The 24,719-nt window shown below is 48.3% G+C and overlaps 2 protein-coding genes across 13 annotated transcripts in view; one reads left to right on the top strand and one right to left on the bottom strand.

Annotated features, from left to right (window-relative positions):
- MNT (MAX network transcriptional repressor) overlaps positions 1-7,897 on the top strand; it is a 59,287-nt gene extending 51,390 nt beyond the window's left edge. For both annotated transcript variants that reach the window (XM_053367193.1, XM_053367192.1), the window contains 2 exons: positions 5,630-5,822; positions 6,213-7,897. In XM_053367193.1, coding sequence (XP_053223168.1) covers positions 5,630-5,822; positions 6,213-6,931 — 912 coding nt within the window. In that variant the 3' untranslated portion in view covers positions 6,932-7,897. The remainder of the gene's footprint in view (positions 1-5,629; positions 5,823-6,212) is intronic.
- A 6,098-nt stretch (positions 7,898-13,995) lies between these two features.
- SGSM2 (small G protein signaling modulator 2) overlaps positions 13,996-24,719 on the bottom strand; it is an 89,578-nt gene continuing 78,854 nt past the window's right edge. For 10 of the 11 annotated variants that reach the window (XM_053367180.1, XM_053367183.1, XM_053367188.1 and 7 more), the window contains 4 exons: positions 24,276-24,385; positions 21,990-22,086; positions 18,205-18,372; positions 13,996-15,039 (listed from right to left, as the gene is read on the bottom strand). In XM_053367180.1, the coding sequence (XP_053223155.1) occupies positions 14,951-15,039; positions 18,205-18,372; positions 21,990-22,086; positions 24,276-24,385 (464 nt within the window). In that variant the 3' untranslated portion in view covers positions 13,996-14,950. The remainder of the gene's footprint in view (positions 15,040-18,204; positions 18,373-21,989; positions 22,087-24,275; positions 24,386-24,719) is intronic. The other variant, XM_053367187.1, reaches the window with a different exon arrangement.

Below are 24,719 nucleotides of genomic sequence, written 5' to 3'. Positions count from 1 at the left end.
GGCTAGGACCTTGGGCCAGCCAGTGTCCCTCATCCTGGCCTGCCTCACAGGGTTGTTGTGAAGATGAAGCAAGTTTGGGAAGAGTCGCGTGCACCATTGCTAGCCTGCAAAATACAGTGGTACCTCTGTTTACGAACTTAATTCGTTCCGGAGGTCTGTTCTTAACCTGAAACCGTTCTTAACCGGAGGCACGCTTTCGCTAATGGGGCCTACCACTGCCGCTGCACGACTTCCACTCACAAAGTTTGCTAGCCGGAACACCTACTTCTGGGTTAGCGGAGCTCGTTACCCGAAGCGTTCGTTAGGATGACAGTACATAACCCGAGGTTCCAAGGTATTGCGCTGCTCTGTTAAAGCCAGGTGGAGAACATTCATCCTGCAGGCCAGTCTTAGACAGCCCAATTTGGCCTGCGAGGCCATTCCCCTAGAACCCATATAGGGAGAGGAACATGGTTCTCTCCTGCTGGGGTCTGTATCACAGAATCATATAATTGTAGAGCTGGAAGGGACCTTGAGGATCATCTAGTCTGACCCCCTGCAATGCAGGACTATGCAGCCGTCCCATATGGGGATTGATCCTGCGACCTTGGTGTTATCTGCACCACGCTCTAACCAGTTGAGCTATCCAGTATTGCCAGCACATCCCCTGCAAGGAATGCACTGGCAAAGCAGACCCCTGCAGAGAGAGCAGGATTGAAGTCTTCGCTCATCAGCTGGTGGGTGGAGAGTCCAATCCTGCCTGGTGCTGCTTTGCCAGAACATTTCTCAATTGGTACTGGTAAAGCAGGCCCCTCCACCCCCGCTCAGTGGTTCACCTTCCCACCCATCGGTCACATTGATGTCATGCAACGCTTTGCAAGCCCCAACAACCGGCTGCTTGTCTGGGGTCTGCAAAGCACTTTCCCCGCTTTGATTCCAAACCGTTCAAGCACAGGCGGCTCCAGCCAATGCTGTATCTGGTTCCCCAAAACAACAACAACAAACCTATGGTTACGTGAAACATACTTAATAAACACACAAGATGTAACCGGCTGTACTTTTGAATAAATAAGGTATACTATTCATTGTATCAAATTGTAGATTTCAACGGAAGTCTCATAAAGTTCAACGAAAAAAGCAGAAGACCCAGTGGATCAGTTCATGCTCTAGTCAGTTTATGCATAAGGTCTGTTAAGTTGTGGGTGAACATATCAGAGGACACAGCGATTCTTCAAACAGCTCTTGTTTATTCACAGGCCAGGACAGAACTGAACTGAAGGGTTCAGCCAGCCTGCTTATATAGAGCTCCACTACAACGCAACTGTAACAACTTTCTGTAACTATCCAATCACTGAACGTCACTTTCAACCCCTTATTTGCATATGTGGACTTGAGTGAAAACTATCTACAGTATCCCCCTGCTGGCCCAGGGTGAGAACTTCAGTACATAACAAGGTCCATACATGTATAAGTGTCTATTTCACCTGTCGGTTCATAGAGTCCAGTAATCCACATGAAGGGTTGTTACAGTTCCACAGAATCCTTTCACAGTGTCTTAAGACAAGGATTTCCAGAATATTAGCCTTGTTTCGCCATCCTAGGCTTCATCAGGAGAACAGGCATATGTAATATTACAGGATAGTGGATCTTATAGCATAGTAGCGGTTGCAACGCTTTGCAAGCCCCAACAACCGGCTGCTTGTCTGGGGCCTGCAAAGCACTTTCCCCGCTTTGATTCCAAACCGTTCAGGCACAGGCGGCTCCAGCCAATTCTGTATCCACTTCCCCACCACTGACCCACTGAGGATCAGCTGTTGAGAGCAGAGGAGAGTTTCCTGGGCAGAGTGCTCAATGTTCTGCTCGCTTGTGTTTAGTAAGCAGCAGAATCAGTGTGCCGGTTGGAGTCTGCTGTGTGAGGAGGGCAGCTGTGGGGAAACAGCACGTGGTCAAGTTGTTTTTCCCGGGAGGGAGGGGGCGAGGCTGAGGCTGGTGACAGAGTTTAGCTGGAGGGAAGGCCGGGGTTTCTGACTCTCTTCCTGCGGGGCGTCTGTCCCGAAGCCTCCTGGGAATGCATGACTCAGCAAAAACCAGGATGGGGGCCTGTCCATCGGCAGAGTGTAAAGGGGAGATTGCTTGAATTTGGGGGTCATTCAGGATGACGGGCAACTAAAGCTAAAAGTCCACTTTTCCAGCACTTTGCAGACACTGGCAGGAAAGTGTTGTTTTTTAGGTGTGTGTTTTGAAAGCATCTTTCTCCATTGTCTTTTCTCGCTCTTGCTAATTGTGTACCGCTGCCGTTCCCTCGCGAGGGTTTTCTGCACAATGCCTGTAGGCTTAGATTTTGCAAAGTGGGTTGTTGTTTTTTAAAGCATCTTTGCAACACTGTGAGAGGGCACCTCCCCAAGGTGGAGGGAAAAACCCTCCGCTTCAGCCTTCTGGTGCAAAGCCAGTCCATGCATGTGCCCTGATCTGGTGCAGCAAAGCGTACAGCATTGGGCGATCTCGGTAAACAAGCCAAGTTGTAAGTGCCACCATCTCTGCCCAATCCGTTACTCCCTCCCTTCAAAAGCCTAGTTCTTACTGAGGCTTCAAGCCACATGTGTCTTGGCTTCTATTGCCTCAGCCTACGGGGAGCATGCTGGGGCGCTTCTTCCCCGTATGCAAAATAAGAAAAAATAAAATCCCTGCACGTAAAAGGCAAGCATCTCAGAGAATGTGTGTGCCTCCATTTCCCTGACATGCTGGCTTTCTTCATGCAAGGATATTTGTATAATGTTTTTGCGTATGGGAGCATTCGGTCAAGCGAGCAGAGTCTGAAAAAAGCACAATCCAAATTTGCAGGTTGGCTAGTTTGAGCGAGGGCTGAGCCAGTATTGAATCTACCCTGCACCAATTTGATTCACAAATAAAAACCTCATTTAATTCTTTCTCCCTGCCCCCCTTGTTCCCAACCATATGGATAGTTTCTGTTTTCAAATTGCCTTCGTTCAGATGCTCAGGAAAGTGGGGAGGGGGAACTCGCGCACAAATCTGTCTTTTCATTTTGGGGGTGCTTGTCCAGGCAGGGGGCAGAAGGCATTGAGCTCCCTTTCACTGGAGGTGCCATAGCAGAATCTGGACTGCACCCTGCATGAAGCAGGGGTTGAGCTAGATGACCTCTGGGTTCCTTCCCAGCTCTGAGAAACCCTGGCAGTACAGCATTAACAATGGGAGGAAGGGAGGAGGGGACACCAATGGCCGGACTCTGCACCAGGAAGCTTCCCACGGAGACCTTCAACACTTATTTTTTGGAAGAGGTTTTATTATTGTTTTCAAAGAACATGAGTTTGCTCTTCCCCCCAGATGGGGAGCGCGAAGGGTGCAAGAGAGGGGCTCGAAGTCTGGCTCCCCTTCCCGCAAACCTCCCCACAGTATAAACGCGCCTCCCACTTCATTAGCCGGGCTCCTGGAGTTGCCGCTTAGACCGCAGTGGCGGAGAAGCAGAATCTGGTCACGTGCAACTAGAGGTCTGATCTCATCCTTTTCTGGCTTCTTTGCCCAGCAGCGCCGCCAACCCCCTCCCCTCCGCCACCTTCCAGTGCCGTGGCTGCCAGAGAGAACCCCACGCAGCCCTTCCCAAGCGAGGCTACCCTGCTTATAGGATTTGCCTCCTTGATCTTTCTGTGCTTTATAGGGTGAAGGTTTGAGCTGAGGGAAATTCTGCATTTTCAGTGCGTGAAGAGCGTTGTTTTGCAGAAACAGGAGAATTCAGAGGGATGCCTCAAGATGGATGGGGAATCTGGGAACAGCCTCCCCAAAGCATCCCTGAGAGCTAGGAAGTGGTACTGTATTTATCTTTCTGCCACCCCAATTATCAGCTAATTGTGTGTCATTGGGACGATTAGGCATCCTTTGTTGTGCCTTTGTGCTAAAACACACTGGCTTGGATCCAAAGTTTGTCTCGTGCTCAGCGGGTCTGTTGATTTCACGGGTCTGTTCTGTGTATAAATTGTGTCTTTATTTAGTTCCGTTGCTTTCAGTGGCTCTCCTGCATCCCTTCTCACTTTGTTCTCACAACAACCCTGCGAGGTAGAGAAGTCTGAGAGGCAGTGACTGGCCCAAGCTCACCCAGTGAGCATCGTGGCTGAGCAGGGATTTGAACCCAGTCCTCACAGGGCCTAGCCCAGCACTCTAACCATGACACCACACTGCCCCTCACGGTAACCACACTGCCTCTCGCACCCGGTTCTCTACATTTGTGCGATCAAGGAAGCTGTGATTTGGCGAGGCCTCCTTGCCGCATGTCCCATCACCCATGTAATGGCGATTAACATACGCGGACCTTCATTTCCACATATGGCATGTTCTTTCCCAGGCACCCCCAAACTCAGCCCTCCAGCTGTTATGGGACTACAATTCCCATCATCCCTGACCATTGCTTCTGGTAGCTAGGGATGATGGGAGTTGTAGTCCCAAACAGCTGGAGGGCCAAGTTTGGGGATGCCTGTTCTTTCCTATGCAGAAGAGCTCGTGTGTTTGCAGCATTTAAAACATGGGTAGGCAAACTAAGGCCCAGGGGGCGGATCTGGTCCAATTGCCTTCTCAATCCCACAGACGGTCTGGGAATCAGCATGTTTTTACATGAGTAGAATGTGCCCTTTTATTTAAAATGCATCTCTGGGTTATTTGTGGGGCATAGGAATTTGTTCATTATTTTTTTCCAAAATATAGTCCACCACCCCCACCCCCCACAAGGTTTGAGGTACAGTGGACCCTTCTGAAAAAGTTTGCTGACATCTGATTTATTTATTTATTTTAAAAATATTTTTATTGGTTTTCCGTATATACATTCTCTAACAATATTTCTCTTAACAGTTTTCCGTATTTTCCTACCCCCTCCCCTGGACTTCCCTCATACTCCCATTTTGTTTTATTTCCATATTATTCACCCTGCATATTGTTTCCCCAAAATTTTCCCAATACATATAATCCTATATTATTATTATTAATTATTATTATATACAATTGTGATTGTTTACTCAAATCCTGCCAATGAGTCCAGTCCTTTATGTTGTCTCTTCATATATTGCTGACCCCTGATTTAAAACCTCCTCCCTTTCTTCCCCTCCTGTTGTTTGCGTTCCAATTACTAGTATTGATCGATTGGCTTTTGTTTTCATACTGCACCGTCAGCGTTTATAGTACTTTTGCAAGGCACAAGCAGGGCAAGTCTCTGCCCCGAGACGCTTTGTAAAACTCAACAAAGGGAAGACAAAGGGCAAAGCGGGTGGGGGGGGTTAAGCAGCGAAGGAATACGCTGCTTATTTTAGTTATGCATGCTTCGGATTGGGTTGCAGGCTTTGTTGCAGCAGAGAATTTTCTGAGCGATTTAAAAAAGATTTCCAGACTCTTTCTTCGCTGCGTCTAGGGTTTTGCAGCCCAATGATTTCCACTTCCTCCACGGAAAGAGAAGCAATTCTGAGTGCAAAACCTTTGCTGTTTTCCCAGTGTGCTCAGGCGCAAGCTTTGGCGAATCCCCGAGGGGTATAGTGAGTTCCAGAGATGTTGTCCCCATCCCCGGTTTTTTTTGGGTTTTAAATCTGTCCTTCTGCCTTTGTGGTCCTCCTTTCCCCCTGCGGGTCTCCTTATTTTATCCGGGTCCTTTTTGCAGACTTTGAAGCGCAAGGAGAAGGAGTACGAACACGAGATGGAGCGGCTGGCAAGGGAGAAGATCGCCACGCAGCAGCGGCTGGCGGACCTGAAGCACGAGCTCAGCCAGTGGATGGATATCCTGGAGATCGACCGGATTATCCGGCAGACGGTTCAGCCGGAGGACGATCAAGCGTCTACCTCGACTGCGTCAGGTGCGTCTGAAATGCTGCCCAGTGGGGCCTGGTGGTGTGGCGGGTTGATTTTTGGGGGTGGCGGGGCGCACAGAGATGCGCTCATGGCTGTAGCTCATTGATAGAGCACCTGCTTTGTAGAATCATAGAGCTGGAAGGGAACAACGTGGGATTCGAACCCACAACCTTGAGATGAAGAGTCTCATGCTCTGCCAGCTTGAGTCCTCCTGGACAACGCAAAGAGTGATTTAGCACATCTGCGCATGCGCGACTGCCGAAACCCGGAAGTAATCCGTTCTGGTACTTCCAGGTTTGGGCGGTCCGTAACCCAAAAAAACACAACCCGAAGCGTCTGTAACCCGAGGTATGACTGTAATAAATACATGTGCCTCCGTTTTGTCCTCTCCACAGAGGGTGAAGACAACATGGACGAAGACATGGAAGACGACCGGCCGGCGAACTCCTTGCCGAAGCTGTCCCACCGCCAGCACCCCGAGCTCTTGAAGGCGGTGCCCCCCATCGCCGCCTCGCACCACCCGTCCGTCCTGCCTCTGGCCCAGAAGCACGCCCCTCCTCCTCCTCCGCCGCACGCGCAGCCCCCCCTTCCGCCCCAAGCGCTGGTGCCTCCCCAGGCCATCGTCCCCGCACAGACTCACCTGGTGGCGGCCTCCACCGTTCAATCGACTGTTATCGCCCACACGGCCACCACGCATGCCTCCGTCATCCAGACTGTCAACCACGTCCTGCAGGGGCCGCCGGGCAAGCACATCGCGCACATCGCCCCTTCCTCCGCCTCCAGCCCGGTCCAGCTCACGGCCGCCGCCCAGCCCATCGGCCACATCACGGTGCACCCGGCCGCCCTCAACCACGTGGCGCACCTGGGCCAGCAGCTCCCCCTCTACCCACAGCCCGTGGCGGTCAGCCAGCCAGTGGTCAGCCACATCGCCCACACCATCTCTCACCAGCAAGTGAACGGGACGGCCGGCCTGGGGCAGCCGGCCGTCATGGCCAAGCCGGCCGTCGGGACTCAGGTGGTGCACCACCCGCAGCTGGTGGGGCAGACGGTCTTGAACCCCGTCACCATGGTCACCATGCCTTCGTTCCCAGTGAGCACCTTGAAGCTGGCTTAGGGACCGCCGGGCGCCCGGCCGAAACTCCATACATTCCAAACTGCGTGCCCCCCCGTTGTGAAGTGAGGAGGGAGGAGGAAGAAGAGGGAGGAGGAAGAGGGGAGGGTGCAACAGGTCTGGGGAGGAGGGGGGTGGGGACAGACAAAAAAAAAAAGATTAAAACACACACACAACATACGCGCTGTTCTTTTCTTCTTTCTCCTCCCACTTTCCCCTTTCTTGATTTCTATTAGGCAACCTGGTAATTGAGAAAAACCAGGTCCTGCTACTGCACTTGAATTTCCCCCAATCAGAACATTTAATGAACAGTCCTACATAGTGATTATTAATCCCCCCTTTTTTTCCATGTAATCAACGAAGTATGACTATAATAATGTTCTTAAGACATTTTTTCCCCTTCCCTCCCCCTACCCCGTTTTATTTTTATTTTTATTTTTTTAAATGTGTTGCTTCTTTGTAGGTTTGGTTTTTTTAAAAAAAAATGGCTGATCTCTTTATGGAGAGACTTTGCATAGATTAAGAAGAGGAAGAAGAAGAGAATCATAGAAATATATATATTATATATTTATATATATATCTACCTGCCTATAGCTACATATATATATAAATATTGTTATCAAATGAAGGCCGTTGAGAAGGCTGATTTCTTTTTTTTTTCCTTGCAGGAATATTAGACACGTTAACAGAAAATTTGAAAAAAACAAAACAAACAATAATCTCTTCCTTTTGGAAAGAGAAGACAGAGTTATCCTTTTTAAATGAGCATCTTTCAAAGACAGATGGTTTGGTGGACCAGGGTAAAACCATATTTAAATTAAAAAAAAGACATACGCGACATGTTGCAGTATTTTTTCCTTTCCGTATATTTGCATTTCAGTTCAACCATCAATAATCACTGTGACTTGTTACTGGCATTTTAAGGAAACCCTCTGTCTAATAAAAGGAGAGAAAAAAAATTGCACACAACTGGATTTTTTGTTGTTGTAATTCCTAAATGGTCTCGTTTTTATAAATTACTCGCTGTGTTCGCCTTTGTCCCTTTTCCGCTTTTTAATTATTATTATCATTTTTAAACATGCACAATTTACAATAACGTTACTTTCTCTCTGCATGGATTGAGGGTGGGGGGCAGTCGAATTCTGCTGCTGTGTATTCAACCCGGCTGAGGTTGCCATGGCCCCATTCAGATTACTGGAAGAGATAGCCATGCCCAGGAAGCGGGCACTGGGATAACAGACTTCAGTGGGGATTACGGTGCCTCGATTTCCCCTCTGAGATGACAACCTCATAAGTTGCTGCATTTTTCGATGTGTTTTCAAAACCTAGGGTCTAAACAGGTTGAAAGCGAAAATAAAGAGCCGCTGGATAGTAGAAAGGGACACCTGCTTAACCTACATTTCCTCTGAAGATGAGGACCATGCTGTGCCTTACTCTCAGATCTGTGGCTGCAGGGAGAGTTGAGAATTCCCTGCCAAGTACCCAGTGGCCTCAATGTGTGGCTTTTGTTGTTGTTGTTCCAGTTTTTTGAGGGGGACATGGGACGCTTCCGCGTTCAACTTTGACCTGCCAGGCATATTAACCTTAGAAGAGTGGAGCTTTTTAGGGAAGGAGCACAGCCCAGTGGGACCTGGTAGGAAGAAAGCAAGGCTCTTCAACATTTCTGCGGGGGGAGAGAGAGAGGCTTTGGCTGGTTGCCTCCAAGGCGGAGCCTCAAGAACGCGGAAGGCGGAGCTATGAGCAGCTGAAAACAAGCTCCTCCCACTCTTGCTTTTGGCTCCTCCCCTAGATAGGATAGTACAGTGGTACCTCGGATTAAGTACTTAATTCATTCCAGAAGTCCGTTCTTAACCTGAAACTGTTCTTAACCTGAAGCACCACTTTAGTGCCGCCGCGCCGCCGGAGCACGATTTCTGTTCTTATCCTGAAGCAAAGTTCTTAACCTGAAGCACTGTTTCTGGGTTAGCGGAGTCTGTAACCTGAAGCGTATGTAACCTGAAGCATATGTAACCCGAGGTACCACTGTACTCATTTCCTTGGAGATTCTGAGCATAGCTGTCAACTTTCCCCTTTTCTTGCAAGGAATCCTATTCGGAATAAGGGAATTTCCCTTTAAAAAAGGGAAACGTTGACAGCTATGATTCTGAGTAGGTCAAATTTTCAGGTCAAACCCTAAGATGGAATTTTAAAATGCTAGACTTGGTTTCCTTCCCAGACACCGCTGAACGGTTCAAATGGCATGTGTAGTCTTCTTTCCTTCAAATTACTTCTTCCTTTTTCTTTTGAGGGGGCTGTAACATTGTTGTTCCAGATTTTGGAGCTGGTGGGGAGGGGAACATGATAGAACTGTATGAAGTTAATGTGCAGCATGTAGAAAATGGATCGGGAAATGTTTTTCTCCAATTCTCATAGTGCCGGAATTCGTGGACATTCATGAAACTCAGTGCTGACAGATTTGGGATGGGCCAAAAGGACTACGCACAGTGTGTAGTTGAACTAGGGGTTTGGTTCCCACAAAAGGCAGTGATGGCTACCAAAAAAAGGATTCGTGGAGGATAACGCTGTCAGTGACTACTAGCTGCGATGGCTGCTTCAGTATGCTTGCGAATACCTGTTTGTGGAAAGCACAGGAGGAGAGAGATCTCTGTTGTACTCAGGGTTTGTGCTTCCTGGTTTGCCACTGAGGACAGGAGGCTGAGCTAGATAGGCCACTGGCCTGATCCAACCGGTCTCCTGGTTTCTTACAAAGTAAGAGATGCTTCCTTCCCCCCCCCCTCCAATGAGACTAGAGCCTGGGAGTCACGCAGTGAAATTGGCAGTAGATTCAGAAAGCCACACTCAATGCAGAAATCACTTAAAGGGACCCCTGACCATTAGGTCGTCGTGGCCGACTCTGGGGTTGCAGCACTCATCTCGCTTTATTGGCCGAGGGAGCCGGCATACAGCTTCCGGGTCATGTGGCCAGCATGACTAAGCCGCTTCTGGCGAACCAGAGCAGCGCACGGAAACGCCGTTTACCTTCCTGCCAGGTTACCTATTTATCTACTTGCACTTTGACGTGCTTTTGAACTGCTAGGTGGGCAGGAGCAGGGACCGAGCAATGGGAGCTCACCGGGCGCGGGGATTCAAACCACCGACCTTCTGAGAGCCAGTGTGGTGTAGTGGTTAAGAGTGGTAGTCTCGTAACCTGGGGAACCGGGTTCGTGTCTCCACTCCTCCACATGCAGCTGCTGGGTGACCTTGGGCCAGTCACACTTCTTTGAATTCTCTCAGCCCCACTCACCTCACAGAGTGTTTGTTGTGGGGGAGGAAGGGAAAGGAGAATGTTAGCCGCTTTGAGACTCCTGAAGGGGAGTGAAAGGCGGGATATCAAATCCAAACTCCTTCTTCTTCTTCTGATCAGCAAGTTCTAGGCTCTGGTTTAACCCACAGCGCCACCTGCGTCCCTAGAAATCACTTGGGGCTCCGGAATACCATGAGTGCTGGGTTTAAAATGAGACAAGATTAATTTGTGGCGGTTAGATCTAGTGGCCGAAAGCCATGAAAGCGGAGTGGGGGGGTGTGATTCTGATTCAGGACAGAAAGTTTGAATACCAGTTGCTGAGGGGGGACAGGCAACAAGAGCCCCTTATAGTCCCCTCTGTGGTTACCTGTTCTGTTGCAGAGGATCTGTCATAATGTGTTCAGAGTGGCTCAGTCGCGAGAGCTGGAGACTCTTGAATCTCAGGGTCGTGGGTTGGAGGCCCACACTGGGCAAAAGATTCCTGCATTGCAGAGGGTTGGACTAGATGACCCTCGGGGTCCCTTCGAACTCTTGCAATTCTATGTGCCCCTTCTCAGTGCCACTGATTACCACCCATTCAAAGATACAGTCCACTATAGAAAAGGACCTGAATACGGTAAGTCCAAAGTTCTGTTCTACCTATTTTGGGGAGATGCATTCAGGCATGTGACACTCATGGGGTAGCTACAGGTCATATGTCACTGGCAGCTGGTCGGGCCGAAGGCAAGGTGACAGACAGTAGGTGGCGCCAGAGCCAACCAATTCTACTTCTGCCCCCATCCTCCCCTCTGCTGAGTTCTCCAAGGGCGACCCAGAGACTTAAGGGAAACTGACAGGCAATGCCAACCCCTGGACAGGTTGTAAGTAAGGCAGTCAGGTGAGGACAAACCAATTGGTAAAGGTAAAGGGACCCCTGACCATTAGACCCAGACGCGGGCGACTCTGGGGTTGCGGCGCTCATCTCGCTTTATTGGCCGAGGGAGCCGGCGTACGGCTTCCGGGTCATGTGGCCAGCATGACTAAGCCGCTTCTGGCGAACCAGAGCAGCGCACGGAAACGCTGTTTACCTTCCCGCCGGAGTGGTACCTATTTATCTACTTGCACTTTGACGTGCTTTTGAACTGCTAGGTTGGCAGGAGCTGGGTCTGAGCAACGGGAGCTCACCCTGTCGCGGGGATTTGAACTGCTGCCCTTCTGATCGGCAAGTCCTAGGCTCTGGTTTAGCCCACAGCACCACCCACGTCCCTCCAATTGGTACATTTGGCCAAATAGACCAGCCTCCATGGTCAGATGTTGCTTTCTTGCTTAGTTAGAGCAGAGCCACATCGAAGGAGGCAAGGATGAGATACAGGCTGCACGGTTGTTGTCCCCTTTTACCTGGGAATAAACATCTGCTTCACTGCTAGTTTGAGGTGCATGAACAATGGCGCACCAAATGGAGATCCTTCTAACATTTTGCAGGATGCTAGTATGTGAATGCACCATGTTTGTTGTGGGGGGGGGACCGGGACAGAGAAGAGGCGGGTGTATCCTGGCAGAGAGTGCATGTCTGGCCAGGAGCCTGAAGCACAGCCCTGTGCAAACCGTAACATTTTGTTGCAGAGACACCTGGCCTTTCCTAAGCATCTATTACAACGGGGATAGTCTGCCACCTAGTGCCAGCGTCTGTGATTGCATGACTGCATTAAGGCTGCACAGAAATAGTAACACGCTCCGAGCCTGTGCTGCAATGAAATGTTGCAATCTATGAGGAGCGCTTCTGGCTAGGCTGCCAGCCATACTTGCCTCCTGACAGTCTATTCCACCCCTCTCCTTATTTTCCTTTTCCAGATGGCTGCTGTGCGTGTTTAGTCCTCGTTAAGCTGTTCAGAAAATTGGAGAGACTTTTTTTGTTGCTACTTGGGTGCATTTCAGTATTCCCTTGAACATGCTGGCCTCTCCTGCTTGTGGCTCTGCTTTAGGGATGTGTGAGGTCTATTTTGAACAGCAAGCTGCATCAGTTGAAGTCACCTGGCAAAGCTCTTTTTCCTCCTCCTGTATATCCAGCTCAAGGTTTTCAGTGAAGTGGTACGGGGGCTGTTCTGTCACTGCCAAGAACAATATGCTGGCCTAGATAAGCCAGTTTGCTTTGGTTGGCTCAAGCAGGACTCAGGTATGATGACCTCAGGGTTGAACTACTCCACTGTGCTCTGCATGGGGCTGCCTTTGAAAGCTGCCTTCGAGGAGCGCAGAACACGGCCGTCCTGGCGGCTGACAATTCGAGTCAAGCAGATTACAGAACCACCAGTGCTGTCGAAACCGATTGACAATTCAGAATGCTGCTTTTGAGCAATAAAGCTCATTGCAGCTCAGGACCATGATATCTTCTGGAACGCGCCTCAAGATATGAACCTGCCCAGCTGTTTAGACCTCCTTATGAGGCACTTTTCTAGGTCTCCCTCTGAGGGAGGCATGGAGGGTGGTGACAGAGGAAAAGGGGCTTTTCAGTGGTGGCTCCCTGTCTCTGGAATGCTCGCCTCAGCGAGATGTTGTTTGTGGCTACTAGTGTGGGGGCCAAACCTTCCTGTGGCTGCTTATTATGGGGTTTGTTTTGTTACATTTTTATAGTACGACCCATTTATATTAATATATTTAAATGTGTTGGGAGTCTCGCTGGAGACTTTTGGTAACAAGCAACAAACAAGAAGAATAAGAAACCACAATAATTTGAACGGAGTCTCCATTGTCACAGGTTATGACCGTTGTTACCAAAGGAGGCAGTTGCTTGTCCACTGTATGTCTGGCCTAGATGTAACTTTTGGTCTGAGGTGGCAAAGTCACACTTCCATTTTTACAGGGTCGTTATTGTTGTTTTATGAGTGACAAAGAAAACTTTTTACTCATTAGAAAAAGCTTTGACAATATGTATTTTCTTTTAATCCATTGGTTGCACTTAAAAGATAAATAAACTCTTGAGCAATAAAGAAAATATTCTGCTCCTGACAAAAATAAGGCAGTACACAATATTCATAAAATACTATTATGCAGAAACATTATAATAAACAGGTACAACAAAGTTTGCACAGTTAAATTCGTTAAATATTTTTTTTTGGTTGTGTTTCCTTTTTCTGTGTGTGTGTGGTTTTTTTACATAGTAAAGTGTCGTATATAATACATTCTCCAAAAATGTAGTGCACTGTGTTTTCATTTTTAAAACATGTATGAACCCATCAGGGTTTTAAAGGGAGACCCCAGGGCATTTTGGGGATTTTAAGGACTTCTTCACCTTTCAACTGAATGAAAATGCACACAAAATCGGAAAAGCGGTTTCCTCGCCTGCGACACTGTCTGGCAGAACCATGCATGTTTCGAACACTTAACTTGGCACAAGGAAGAAAGAGAAAAAACGACAGGACTAAGGGACAAACCGTCTGAGCATGCCAGCATTAGCCAAAAAAAGAGAAAGAGTCCGTTTCCTGATTTAAGACTTTCCCCTCTATTGCATTCCAAGGGAAAAGGAACAAAACAAACCCAACTAGCTGGAAGTCAGCAATGCTTTGGGGGCTAGCTGCCCCACCTCGCATGTCTGTTTCTCCAGCAGTTAAGAGTACTGGGTTAAATCCCGCAACTGTCTATATAACAGAAAAAGCTGAAGAACAACGAGGCAGCATAAAAACTGAAAGACCCTCAAACTGGCAACGGAGAAGGAAACCAGGGCAAGTATACATAATTATTTCATGCATTTGCAGAATTCAGCACCTCTTTGGGCTCCACAGTTTGGCTGGTTGTTCTCTTTTTTAAAAGGAAAAGGAAAATCAAGGTTCTTAGCCCTCATTGTTGTGCAGAAAAAAACCGGGACTACCTGCCTGCTGCCTTCCCTTTCCCACTATTTTTCGGTGAGCTTTCTCTGTCCGTGGCTGGTTATCATGGTTTCCCCATTCAGGGCCAAACACTTCAGGATAAAACCCTTCATAGGGGCGACATAAGTAGAGGGAAGCCTGTTTTTTGGTGCTTAACTTCCACAGAGCTTCCGCCATGCCGCAAACGCTGGGAGGAGATGGGGCCTTCCGGTTTGCAGACGAGCTTCAGAGATATACAGGCTCATTTTCTGGCATAAAATCCTTGGTCCATGCGCAACCTCAGAAGGATGCCCCACCTCGATCTATGCCCAATCTCGTCACAGAATTCGGTGCAGCTTGTCATAGATGCTGCTCGCTTAGAACAGGGAGGTGCTCTTGAAATACTGGCGAGAAGGTGGGGCGTCGGGAAGGATCTCCTGAAAGTGGGTAGGTGGGTTCGGAGACGGACAAGGCCTTGCACAAATTACAGTGGGGGGCACACACATCAAGTCTCCCTTCTGCCCATGCTGGCCACCGTTTGACGATCCCTGTGCTGGGAAACTCAATTAACGCAACAAACTGGAGAAACGAAAGACACACAAATATTTTTTGGCCCTGAAATACAGAGTCTGCAGCAAAGACTCTCGGGTGTGTGTGCGCGCACACACACACCAACACACAACCTCAACTCCTGGTGGGAAGCCACCTTGTTTTTCCTGTGTGCTTTTTCTTCTCCTGAAAAGAACTCTCTCAGGTATTTACAAACATTATTACATGGAAGAAGATGCCAGAAAACCATTAATTGAAGTGACAAGTGCAGGCAAATTCTCGTTCCCCCTTCCTCCCCCTAAAAGGGTGCAGGCCAGGTTGCAGTTGTTGCTGCTGCCGTCGCCTCAGGCAAACCCTCTAGTTCCTCCTCGCTCACTTGTTCTCGATCAGCGTTTGCACTTTGCAGACCAGATCTCTCGCAATCTTCAGGATCTCCTGCGCATTGTGGTGCTCTGCCATTTCTGCACGAAACACACAACAACAGAAGTAAGAGGAAGGGGACGACCAGTAGTGCAAGGAGCCAGAGGCAAAAGTGAGTGGAGGAAGCTGAGATTGCCTGGGACCATACACTAGTGGCAAAAAATGTGGAAACCATTTGGAAAAAGTGCATTTCTGAGGTTTGTTGGCTCAGCACCATTATTATTATTATTATTATTATTATTATTATTATTATTAGTAATACCATAAAATTATATATCAATGGAAAGATAATTTAATGAAGAATGTAATGCAACAAAGTTTGTTCACTTATCTGTATTCTATCAAAAGTTATAGCCATATAACCCGAAAAAGGAAGCACAACTAAGTGTTTGATATGCAGCTTTTTTTTAGTTGATATGCACTTGTGCTTCCTTTTTCAAACCTCAGAAATACACTTTTTCCAAAAGGTTTCCACAATTTTAGCCACTAATGTATATATCAGCTCCTTGTTGTTGTTGTTCTTTAGTCATTTAGTCGTGTCCGACTCTTTGTGACCCCATGGACCAGAGCACGCCAGGCACTCCTGTCTTCCACTGCTTCCCGCAGTTTGGTCAAACTCATGCTGGTAGCTTCGAGAACACTGTCCAACCATCTCATCCTCTGTCATCCCCTTCTCCTTGTGCCCTCAATTTGTATATCAGCTCCTAACAAGTTCAACTGACCAGTTAGCTAAGCTTTTGCTAGAGGAATATGCAGCAAAACCTTGTTTGGGATAAGGCTATTCCAGCCCCATTACTTGCACACTTGCAACTTAAGAGAACCAGAGCTGTCCATGTAAGATAGATTAATTTCTTCTTGCCGCAGTCAAGTTGCAGTTACCCAGCCCACCTTGCCGAGTCACAATAGTCCATAGCATAGTTTTCTGGACTAAATTTGGCAATGGAATTCTGGATGCTTTAACTGAAGCACTACGTGCTCATGTAATGGCCATGTTAAAGCTGCAGAGCACCCTTGGGTCGAGATGGCCTTCTAAGTGTTTCTTATCAGTTAAAAACGCTGAGCCAAAACAGCTGCTCTTCCAGCTCCTGTTCCCCAATTAAAGATATGGCTGTTAAGCCCACGCAGAAAACAGATAAAACAGATACGCTCCTTGCCTGCATGTACCGATTCACATTAACCGCTGAGCTATCTTCACCTGGAAACTACAAAGGAAAAACCCAACAGCCCCATTTTCAGAAAAGTTCCATGTCAAGGAAAATGCTAGACTAGGACGCTGACCCTGCTGAGATGCAGAGTGTGCCTTTTTCTTGTTGCACAGCAACACTCCCAGCACAGGAGCCCCTTCTGTACTCTGTTGCAGTTCATCCCAGAAACAAGTTCACAGCTTTCAGCTTGAGATGAGAATAATCAGAAAGGAAAGCATCACTTTATTTCCAAGTGGAAGCCTCGTACCTGCCGTTGCTCAGGCGTTTTAAGAAACAAAACAAACAACCAAAAAATTATTAGAAGAAGTGCAGTTTTGAAAGTTGCAGCCTGCTCTCTTGATTCAAGGTGGCAACAGGTTGTATCCCAAAATAGACAAATGTTTGCTCCTGGATCTCAGGAACCATCACACCAAATTTGGTGACAATCTCGAGTTGTTCTGAAAGGTTTGGTCTGCCGCCTTGATTCAAAATGGTGTGTGGTGGTATCTGAACACAGACAAAAACCTGCTCCTCTGTCTCAGGAACTATCATGCCCAACCACAACCCCAAGGTGGCTGTCACCAATGGAAGCAAAAGCCCAGAAAAAGCTCAATATGGAGGCCAAATGGCCGAAATATTGGGAAATTTTGGAACAAGAGGGAGATAGACTAAAACTGCAGAGCGTTGAGAAACTAAAAAACAAAGTGTGAGATTGGCTTCATTATTATCAGATAATGGAGGCATATAATTTGGACAAGAAAATTGACTTCCAGGTGGAAAAATCAAAATTAGAAACAGAACTGTTAGAACCCAAAACTAAGATTTTGTCAAGGATGTATAACTTGCTGTTGAAATGGAATACTCAGGATGAAACGGTGAAATCTGCTATGATTAAATGGGCACAAGATGTTGGACATAACATTATGTTTGCTGACTGGGAACAGTTGTGGACCACAGGTATGAAATTTACGACATGCAATGCCTTAAGAGAGAATATTATGAAAATGATATACAGGTGGTACATGACCCCAGTCAAGCTTGCAAAAATATATCATTTGCCCGATAATAAATGTTGGAAATGCAAAGAAACTGAAGGTACATTCGTTCACCTTTGGTGGACGTGCCCAAGAATTAAGGCTTTCTGGGAGATGATCTATAATGAAATGAAAAAGGTATTTAAATATACCTTCTTGAAGAAACCAGAGGCCTTTCTTCTGGGCATTGTCGGCCAATTGGTGCCAAAGAAGGACAGAACTTTTTTTATGTACACCACAACAGCAGCAAGAATACTTATTGCAAAGTATTGGAAGACACAAGATCTACCCACTTTGGAAGAATGGCAGGTGAAGGTGATGGACTATATGGGATTGGCAGAAATGACTGGCAGAATCCGAGACCAGGGAGAAGAGTCGGTGGAAGAAGATTGGAAGAAGTTTAAAGACTATCTACAGAAATATTGTAAAATTAATGAATGTTAGAATGATGTTGGATTGAAATTAAGTGGTTTCCAGCTGTAATGCCTTAAGAGAATATGAAAAAAAGGATTATAAATAGGTAATAATATAATGGTAAGGATTTGCTGAACCAACAATTTGTGGTGGAATACAAAAAAGGGAGGTACGAGGAGGTCCGGGAAACAAGTTAAAGGAAAATAAGCAATTGAAAATTTATGTGTTTTTAATTATTTTTATTTCGTATTTTTGTTATTTATCTGTTTTTTCTTCTTTTCTATTTTTTTGTAATATTCTAAAAAATCTCAATAAATATCTTATAAAAATATATATATATATCATGCCCAACCACAGAGAACAGGTGGAAAAATAGGCAGCTTTCCAAAATACAGATGATCGGGACTGAATTCTGATCTGCTCCTGTCCTCCCTCTGCCCAAATCCCTTGCTTCCTAAACAAACAAATGAAAAGCTTTCCCTAAACGCCCGCAACCTTAAACTGAACAACATCGAAGTCCTTGAAAAAAGAATAGAAAAAGAGAGTGAAATTGCATTGAGCTCGGCAACCTTACCATTAAAAAACTTGATGATATCAGTAAAGTCCATGTTGTTATCGCGGATAATCTCTCGGTAGGCCTCTACCAGTGCTAAGGCAATGAAAAGGACAAAATGTTCTGAAGAGATGTGCTTTGCTGCCCAAATAACTTCCCACACTGTAAAAACATCCTCGTACAACAATTCTGAAGGGAAGGAACAAACATTGCAGAGAGCATCCTGTTACTCAAGCGCATCATGGTCACAACAGTTTTCTTGACGACATTAATCCCCCCCCCACTACCCTCCTCTGGGGGGAAAATTAAGACTACAGTGGTACCTCGGGTTACATACGCTTCAGGTTACAGACTCCTCTAACCCAGAAATATTACCTCGGGTTAAGAACTTTGCTTCAGGATGAGAACAGAAATCATGCTCCGGGGGGCGCGGCAGCAGTGGGAGGCCCCATTAGCTAAAGTGGTGCTTCAGGTTAAGAACAGTTTCAGGTTAAGAACGGACCTCCAGAACGAATTAAGTTTTTAACCCGAGGTACCACTATAATAAAATTAATCTCTAATGGCATCTTTAGACTTGGAGGGGTCACCTGCCGGGGATGCTGTTGCTGCATTCTGAAATGGCAGAATCTGCACTAAGCGCACGTTGGGGTCTGTCAGGGAACTGCCATCTGAGACTAAGGAGGTGAAAGGGCTCATGGAGGGTGAGAGAGACCATTCAGCGGAGGAGGGGACCAGCAGGGGGAGAAGTGGAGTTCCAAGGGAAAGTGAGTCGGAGGGAGGGCTCAGAGACACTTCAAGCGGGAGCAGCGGGGAGATTTCAGGACCTCCTGTAGGGACACCCACTCCTCGGCGGAAACTGTCACGCCGAGAGTCCAGAAGACGCGTTTCCGTTAAGGAGCTTTTATGCTGGAAGAAGTTCCGTAAACGCCCACTGTCCGATTCAACGAGCGATTGATGGAGTCATGTTTAAGGAGCTCCATCACAGACAGAGGTTTGGGGACTTAGCCAAACTCTGAGGGATTAGGATTTTACGCACAAGCAGCTCATCATCCCATCACAGCAATCGGACAGTCTAAGCAGCAAGAAGAAATTCGTTTGGACGGCGGAGGCGGAGCATGCTTTTGAGGAATTGAAAAGGGCATTCGCTTCGGAAGAACAGCTCCTGCATGTGGATTTACAAAAACCCATGAGAGTGGAAACTGATGCCTCAGACCGGGCGGTGGGGGCGGTGCTGCTTCAGCCAGGGAGCAATAAGTCGGAATGGAGACCGTGTGCCTTCTTTTCGCGTAAGCTGAACAAATCCGAGAGGAACTACACGGTATATGACCGAGAACTACTCGCCATTCACGAAGCGTTCCGGAGATGGAGACACTTACTAATTGGCGCACAACATAAGGTGCAAGTGTGTACGGACCACAAGAATTTGGAGTATTGGAGAACGGCACGGGTGCTCAACCAACGACAAGTGAGATGGGCCCAGGAGTTCTCCAGATTCCATTTTGAAATTTGCTATGTGCCAGGTCCAGAAAACATCACAGCGGACGCTCTCTCTCGCAAACCTGAATATTTGGAGGGGGAGGGAGCGCCGGAAGAGAGACATATTATCCCAGAGGACCACTGGGTGTGTGGTGCGGCCTGGGTGGGGCAAAGAGAACTGGTAGAGGGAACGGTAAATGATGAGTACGCCCAGGACAAGCTCAGAGGTCTAAGGAGAGAGGGAGAAGACCCCGGGGGTTTTGAAGAAAGAAACGGGGCATTGTATTACAGAGGGGCGCTATATATACCCGAAGGGGAATTGAGGGGGAGAGTACTCAAACAGCTGCACGACAATCCCACAGCGGGGCATTTTGGGCAACACAAGACCATGTGGTTGGTGACCAGGGAGTTTTGGTGGCCCAAGGTGAGGGAGGATGTACGGGAGTATGTGAGAAGGTGTGACCAATGCCAGAGAGCCAAAGGAGAAAGGCGGGCACCAGCGGGGTTATTAGAACCGTTACCCACACCAGAACGACCGTGGGAGGCGGTGTCGATAGATTTTATGACTGATCTGCCCAAATCCCAGGGGAAAACCGCCATACTAGTCGTAGTAGACCTGTTAACTAAGACGGGTCACTTTGTAGCTTGCTCACATGCAGTCACGGCGGAAGAAACAGCGAAATTGTTTGTAGAACATATTTTCAGACTGCATGGCGCCCCCTTGAGGGTGGTTTCCGACAGAGGGAAACAGTTCACGTCCAGATTCTGGAGGAAACTTATGAGCTTATTGCACGTAGAGGTCAACTTTTCGACTGCCAGGCACCCTGAGACCAATGGGCAGGCGGAGAGAGCAAACGGTATTCTCCAACAATACCTGAGGTGTTATGTCAATGACAGAGAGAACGATTGGGTCGAAAAGTTGGCACTAGCGGAATTTGCTTACAATAATGCTGAGAATGTGTCCACCGGGATGAGCCCCTTTTTGGCTAATTATGGGTGCCACCCCAGGGCGTTTCCAGGGGAAGGAGGGGAAAGATGGAGTGTTCCGGCCGCGGAACTTTTTGTAGAAGAAATGGAAGCGATCCATCGTCAACTCCAACTCAACTTAGAAAGGGCCAAGGAAGAATATAAGAGGCAGGCAGACAAGAGCAGAAGGGAAGGTGAAACAATTAGGGTGGGGAGTCGGGTCTGGCTATCAACCCAAGGGTTGCCGTTCAAGGGGGGTTGCAAGAAATTGAGACCCAAAAGATTGGGACCATTTGAGGTCATCCAACAGGTCAACCCAGTGGCGTTCAGACTCCGGTTACCGAACCACATGAAACTGCACCCAGTATTCCACAGGTCATTACTGTCACCATACAGGGGGGAAGGTGAAGGGGTATCCACACGGGGGCCAGCCATAGAAGAAAGGGAAAGCCGCAACCATGTGGCGGAAATCATCGACTCCAGGTGGAAGGGTAATCAGGTGGAGTATTTGGTCGCGTGGGAAGGGGAACCGGAGTCGGAAAACACCTGGGTGAAGGCAGAGGAGGTCCGTGACGAGATCTTGATCGAAACGTTTCACCAAAGGTTCCCCAGGAAACCTCAGCCAGTAGCGAGGTTTCGGAGGGAGTACTTTGGCACCACCGACGATGAGGAGGAACTGGAGGGATTCAGGGAATCGGAGTTGGAAGGAGGAACAGACTCCGATGAGGAGGAGTACTTGGAAACCGGAGACAGCAAAAGGTGGAGGGAAGTGTTCGAAACTTCGGAAGATGAGGGAGGTTCCTTCAGGGGTTTTGCTCCCTCGCCTCCCGCAGAGGAGGGGAGGGAAGGGGGTGAAGGGGGCCCTGGAGGGGAGGTGGATGTCAGGGAACTGCCATCTGAGACTAAGGAGGTGAAAGGGCTCATGGAGGGTGAGAGAGACCATTCAGCGGAGGAGGGGACCAGCAGGGGGAGAAGTGGAGTTCCAAGGGAAAGTGAGTCGGAGGGAGGGCTCAGAGACACTTCAAGCGGGAGCAGCGGGGAGATTTCAGGACCTCCTGTAGGGACACCCACTCCTCGGCGGAAACTGTCACGCCGAGAGTCCAGAAGACGCGTTTCCGTTAAGGAGCTTTTATGCTGGAAGAAGTTCCGTAAACGCCCACTGTCCGATTCAACGAGCGATTGATGGAGTCATGTTTAAGGAGCTCCATCACAGACAGAGGTTTGGGGACTTAGCCAAACTCTGAGGGATTAGGATTTTACGCACAAGCAGCTCATCATCCCATCACAGGGTCAGACTAGATGACCCCCAAGATGCCACCCAACCCTTTTGGTTCCATGATCAATATGTGGCTCAAGCATCTTACCTCTCTTAAAATCCAGCAGGAACCAGCGGTAGCAAAAGTAGAAGTGAGTGTAATCCCCATTCTGGTGCATCAGTTCAAAGAGTTCAGAATCCAGAATCTTTGGGGGGAAATGTGAAAAGAACAACAACAACAACACAGAGACAAAATGAGTTCCAGTTTTAATATTTGACAACACAGATATCCAAGAGACAATACAGCTGTGCAATCAGGGGCTTGCAACGTCTCAAGATTTGGGATTTGGGAGCAGGCCACACCTCCCATGGCCTGACCGTCAGGTGAGATTATTGGGCCTCTAACCCAGAGGGGATTGGGACGCGGGTGGCGCTGTGGGTAAAAGCCTCAGCGCCTAGGGCTTGCCGATTGAAAGGTCGGCGGTTCGAATCCCCGCGGCGGGGTGCGCTCCCGTTGCTCGGTCCCAGCGCCTGCCAACCTAGCAGTTCGAAAGCACCCCCAGGTGCAAGTAGATAAATAGGGACCGCTTACCAGCGGGAAGGTAAACGGCGTTTCCGTGTGCTGCGCTGGCTCGCCAGATGCAGCTTTGTCACGCTGGCCACGTGACCCGGAAGTGTCTCCGGACAGCGCTGGCCCCCGGCCTCTTAAGTGAGATGGGCGCACAACCCCAGAGTCTGTCAAGACTGGCCCGTACGGGCAGGGGTACCTTTACCTTTACCTTAACCCAGAGGGGGGGAGGAGGGGGGGAGCTCAAGGCAGGAAGAGGTAGGACACTTGATTCCTAAGGTGCCACAAGGCTTTTTTCGGTGAAGGGGCTGCAGCTCAGGGTCTGCATCAGAACCTGGCAACCTTTGGCAGATGATGGGCTCCCAGGTGGCCACCACATTGAAACAGAATCCCAGCCAGGTGCTCTGACTGGCACTGGGGACCATCTTAATTTCCCACAATGCCCTTCTTCACACGTTCTTCTCTCTCTCTCTCCTTCTCTCTCTCCCTCTCTCTCTCTCTCTGTGCCACTCTCCTTTACAATCTCCTCTCTTTCCACCCTTTGGCATCCCTTCTTCCCCTCACACGAACCCCAGTCAACCAATGTTCATTATCTCTTCCAGCCAAGCGCATTATCTCTTCCAGATTTAAGTTTGCAGACACCTCCCTGCCCTAACGTTCCCTTCTTCCAGACCTGCCGGCCTGATCTCATGCATGTGTCTACTCAGAAGTAACGTCCCAGGGAGGCATTTGAGCTGCCTTCACAACCCTGCTGCAGAGCTTTCCCCCTTTTAGGGAGATGCACTGAGAAGTCAGAAGAATTGCACGGTTGCCATAGGAACTGGCCCCCTGCCCAGAGACAGCAGAGGTGGGGAGCTGCTTCAGCTCCTCCCTCCCCACCGTCCTCAGCTCTGGGCTGCCAGGTGTCCAGAGAGGAAACTGAGCAGAGGATGCCCATCTGCACAGACGCCTGACCACAGAGTGTGCCAGCTAGAGCATCTTTCCAAAGGATTCTAGGCCACTCTAGCTGCCACACTCTGTGGTTGAACCTCTGAGCGATGCCCTCCTCTGTGCAGGGATAATGGGAAGAATTGGGAGATGCCATGCTTGTGAGCTGGGAACCAGATACAGTATGAGGGCCACGCGAAGCTTGCACACCTCGTATTTTTACCCATGTGCTGATGGGGCCCAGAGGGAGTGCAAATGGGCAGCAGTGATGCCATCCTGCCCAACGGCCCAAAATCTGCACCCAGCGCCGCTAAAAGATCAACAGCAGGGCCATTGGACAAATGGGATGTCTGTCCCAGCATTCTTCCAGGAGACTGAAGGAGGGATCAAGCCTCGTTTGGCCTTTAGGTGCCAGGCGAATTCTGTGCCACTGACTAAGTCTGCCAACCTGGCGCCCAACAAATGTTTGAGACTACAGCTCCCATCAGCCAGAGCTTGCTGGGGTGATGGGAACACAGAAAACAGTCTTATATTGGTGACTGGGTATTGATCCATGTAGCTCAGGATTGTCTATAATGACTGGTAGCGAGATTTCAGAGAAGGGTCTCCCATTTCTACAGGAGATGCTGGGGATCACTCCTGAGGCCTTCTGCACATGCTCTATGGCCCCTGTAGTCAAAAACATCTGGAGAGCACCAGCTGCACTAAAGCTTGGGGGGGGCTTTAATTGTGGGCAGCAAATCATTAGTTTAATCTGCTGTTTCGTGGATTGTATTTAATTTGGTTTCAGTCTTTAGTCTTGTGCCTATTTTAATTTTGCTAAACTTTGCCTTCAGCTTCAAATGGACGGAACAGGACAGTTAAACATTTTTTTTTTAACATAGGCATGCAAAGCCCCACCTGGATCAGGGACCTCATGTTTGCAAAATGTGTGTCCATGGCACCTCCGTTAGGGAAATTTTGACTCATTCTCTTCATGAGATGGGTGAAGCAACTGTAAGCCAACTCGTCTGAAATCAAACACAGACAGATGTTAATTTAAAAGAAGAACAGTGAAACAATGCTTTTTTAAAGGGTAAATCTGCTTTTTAATCAAGAAACAGTGCAATCCTATTATACATGTTTACTCAGATGTAAGCCCTACTGTCTTCAGTGGGGCTCACTCCCTAGCGTTCAAGGTTGCAATCTAAGGCTGCAATCCTAACCCCACTTGCCTAAAAGTAAGTCCCATTTAATTCAATAGGACTTACTTCCAAGTAGACATGTTTAGGCTTGAACTGTGAACCAGCACATCCATCAGTTGTATTTATTTTTTTAAAAAAAGTATTTATTGATACTTGCCCA

The sequence above is a fragment of the Podarcis raffonei genome, chromosome 15, assembly GCF_027172205.1.
Source record: "Podarcis raffonei isolate rPodRaf1 chromosome 15, rPodRaf1.pri, whole genome shotgun sequence".
In the NCBI taxonomy this organism is placed as follows: Eukaryota; Metazoa; Chordata; class Lepidosauria; order Squamata; family Lacertidae; genus Podarcis; species Podarcis raffonei.
This window is presented reverse-complemented; position numbering and strand designations above follow the sequence as displayed.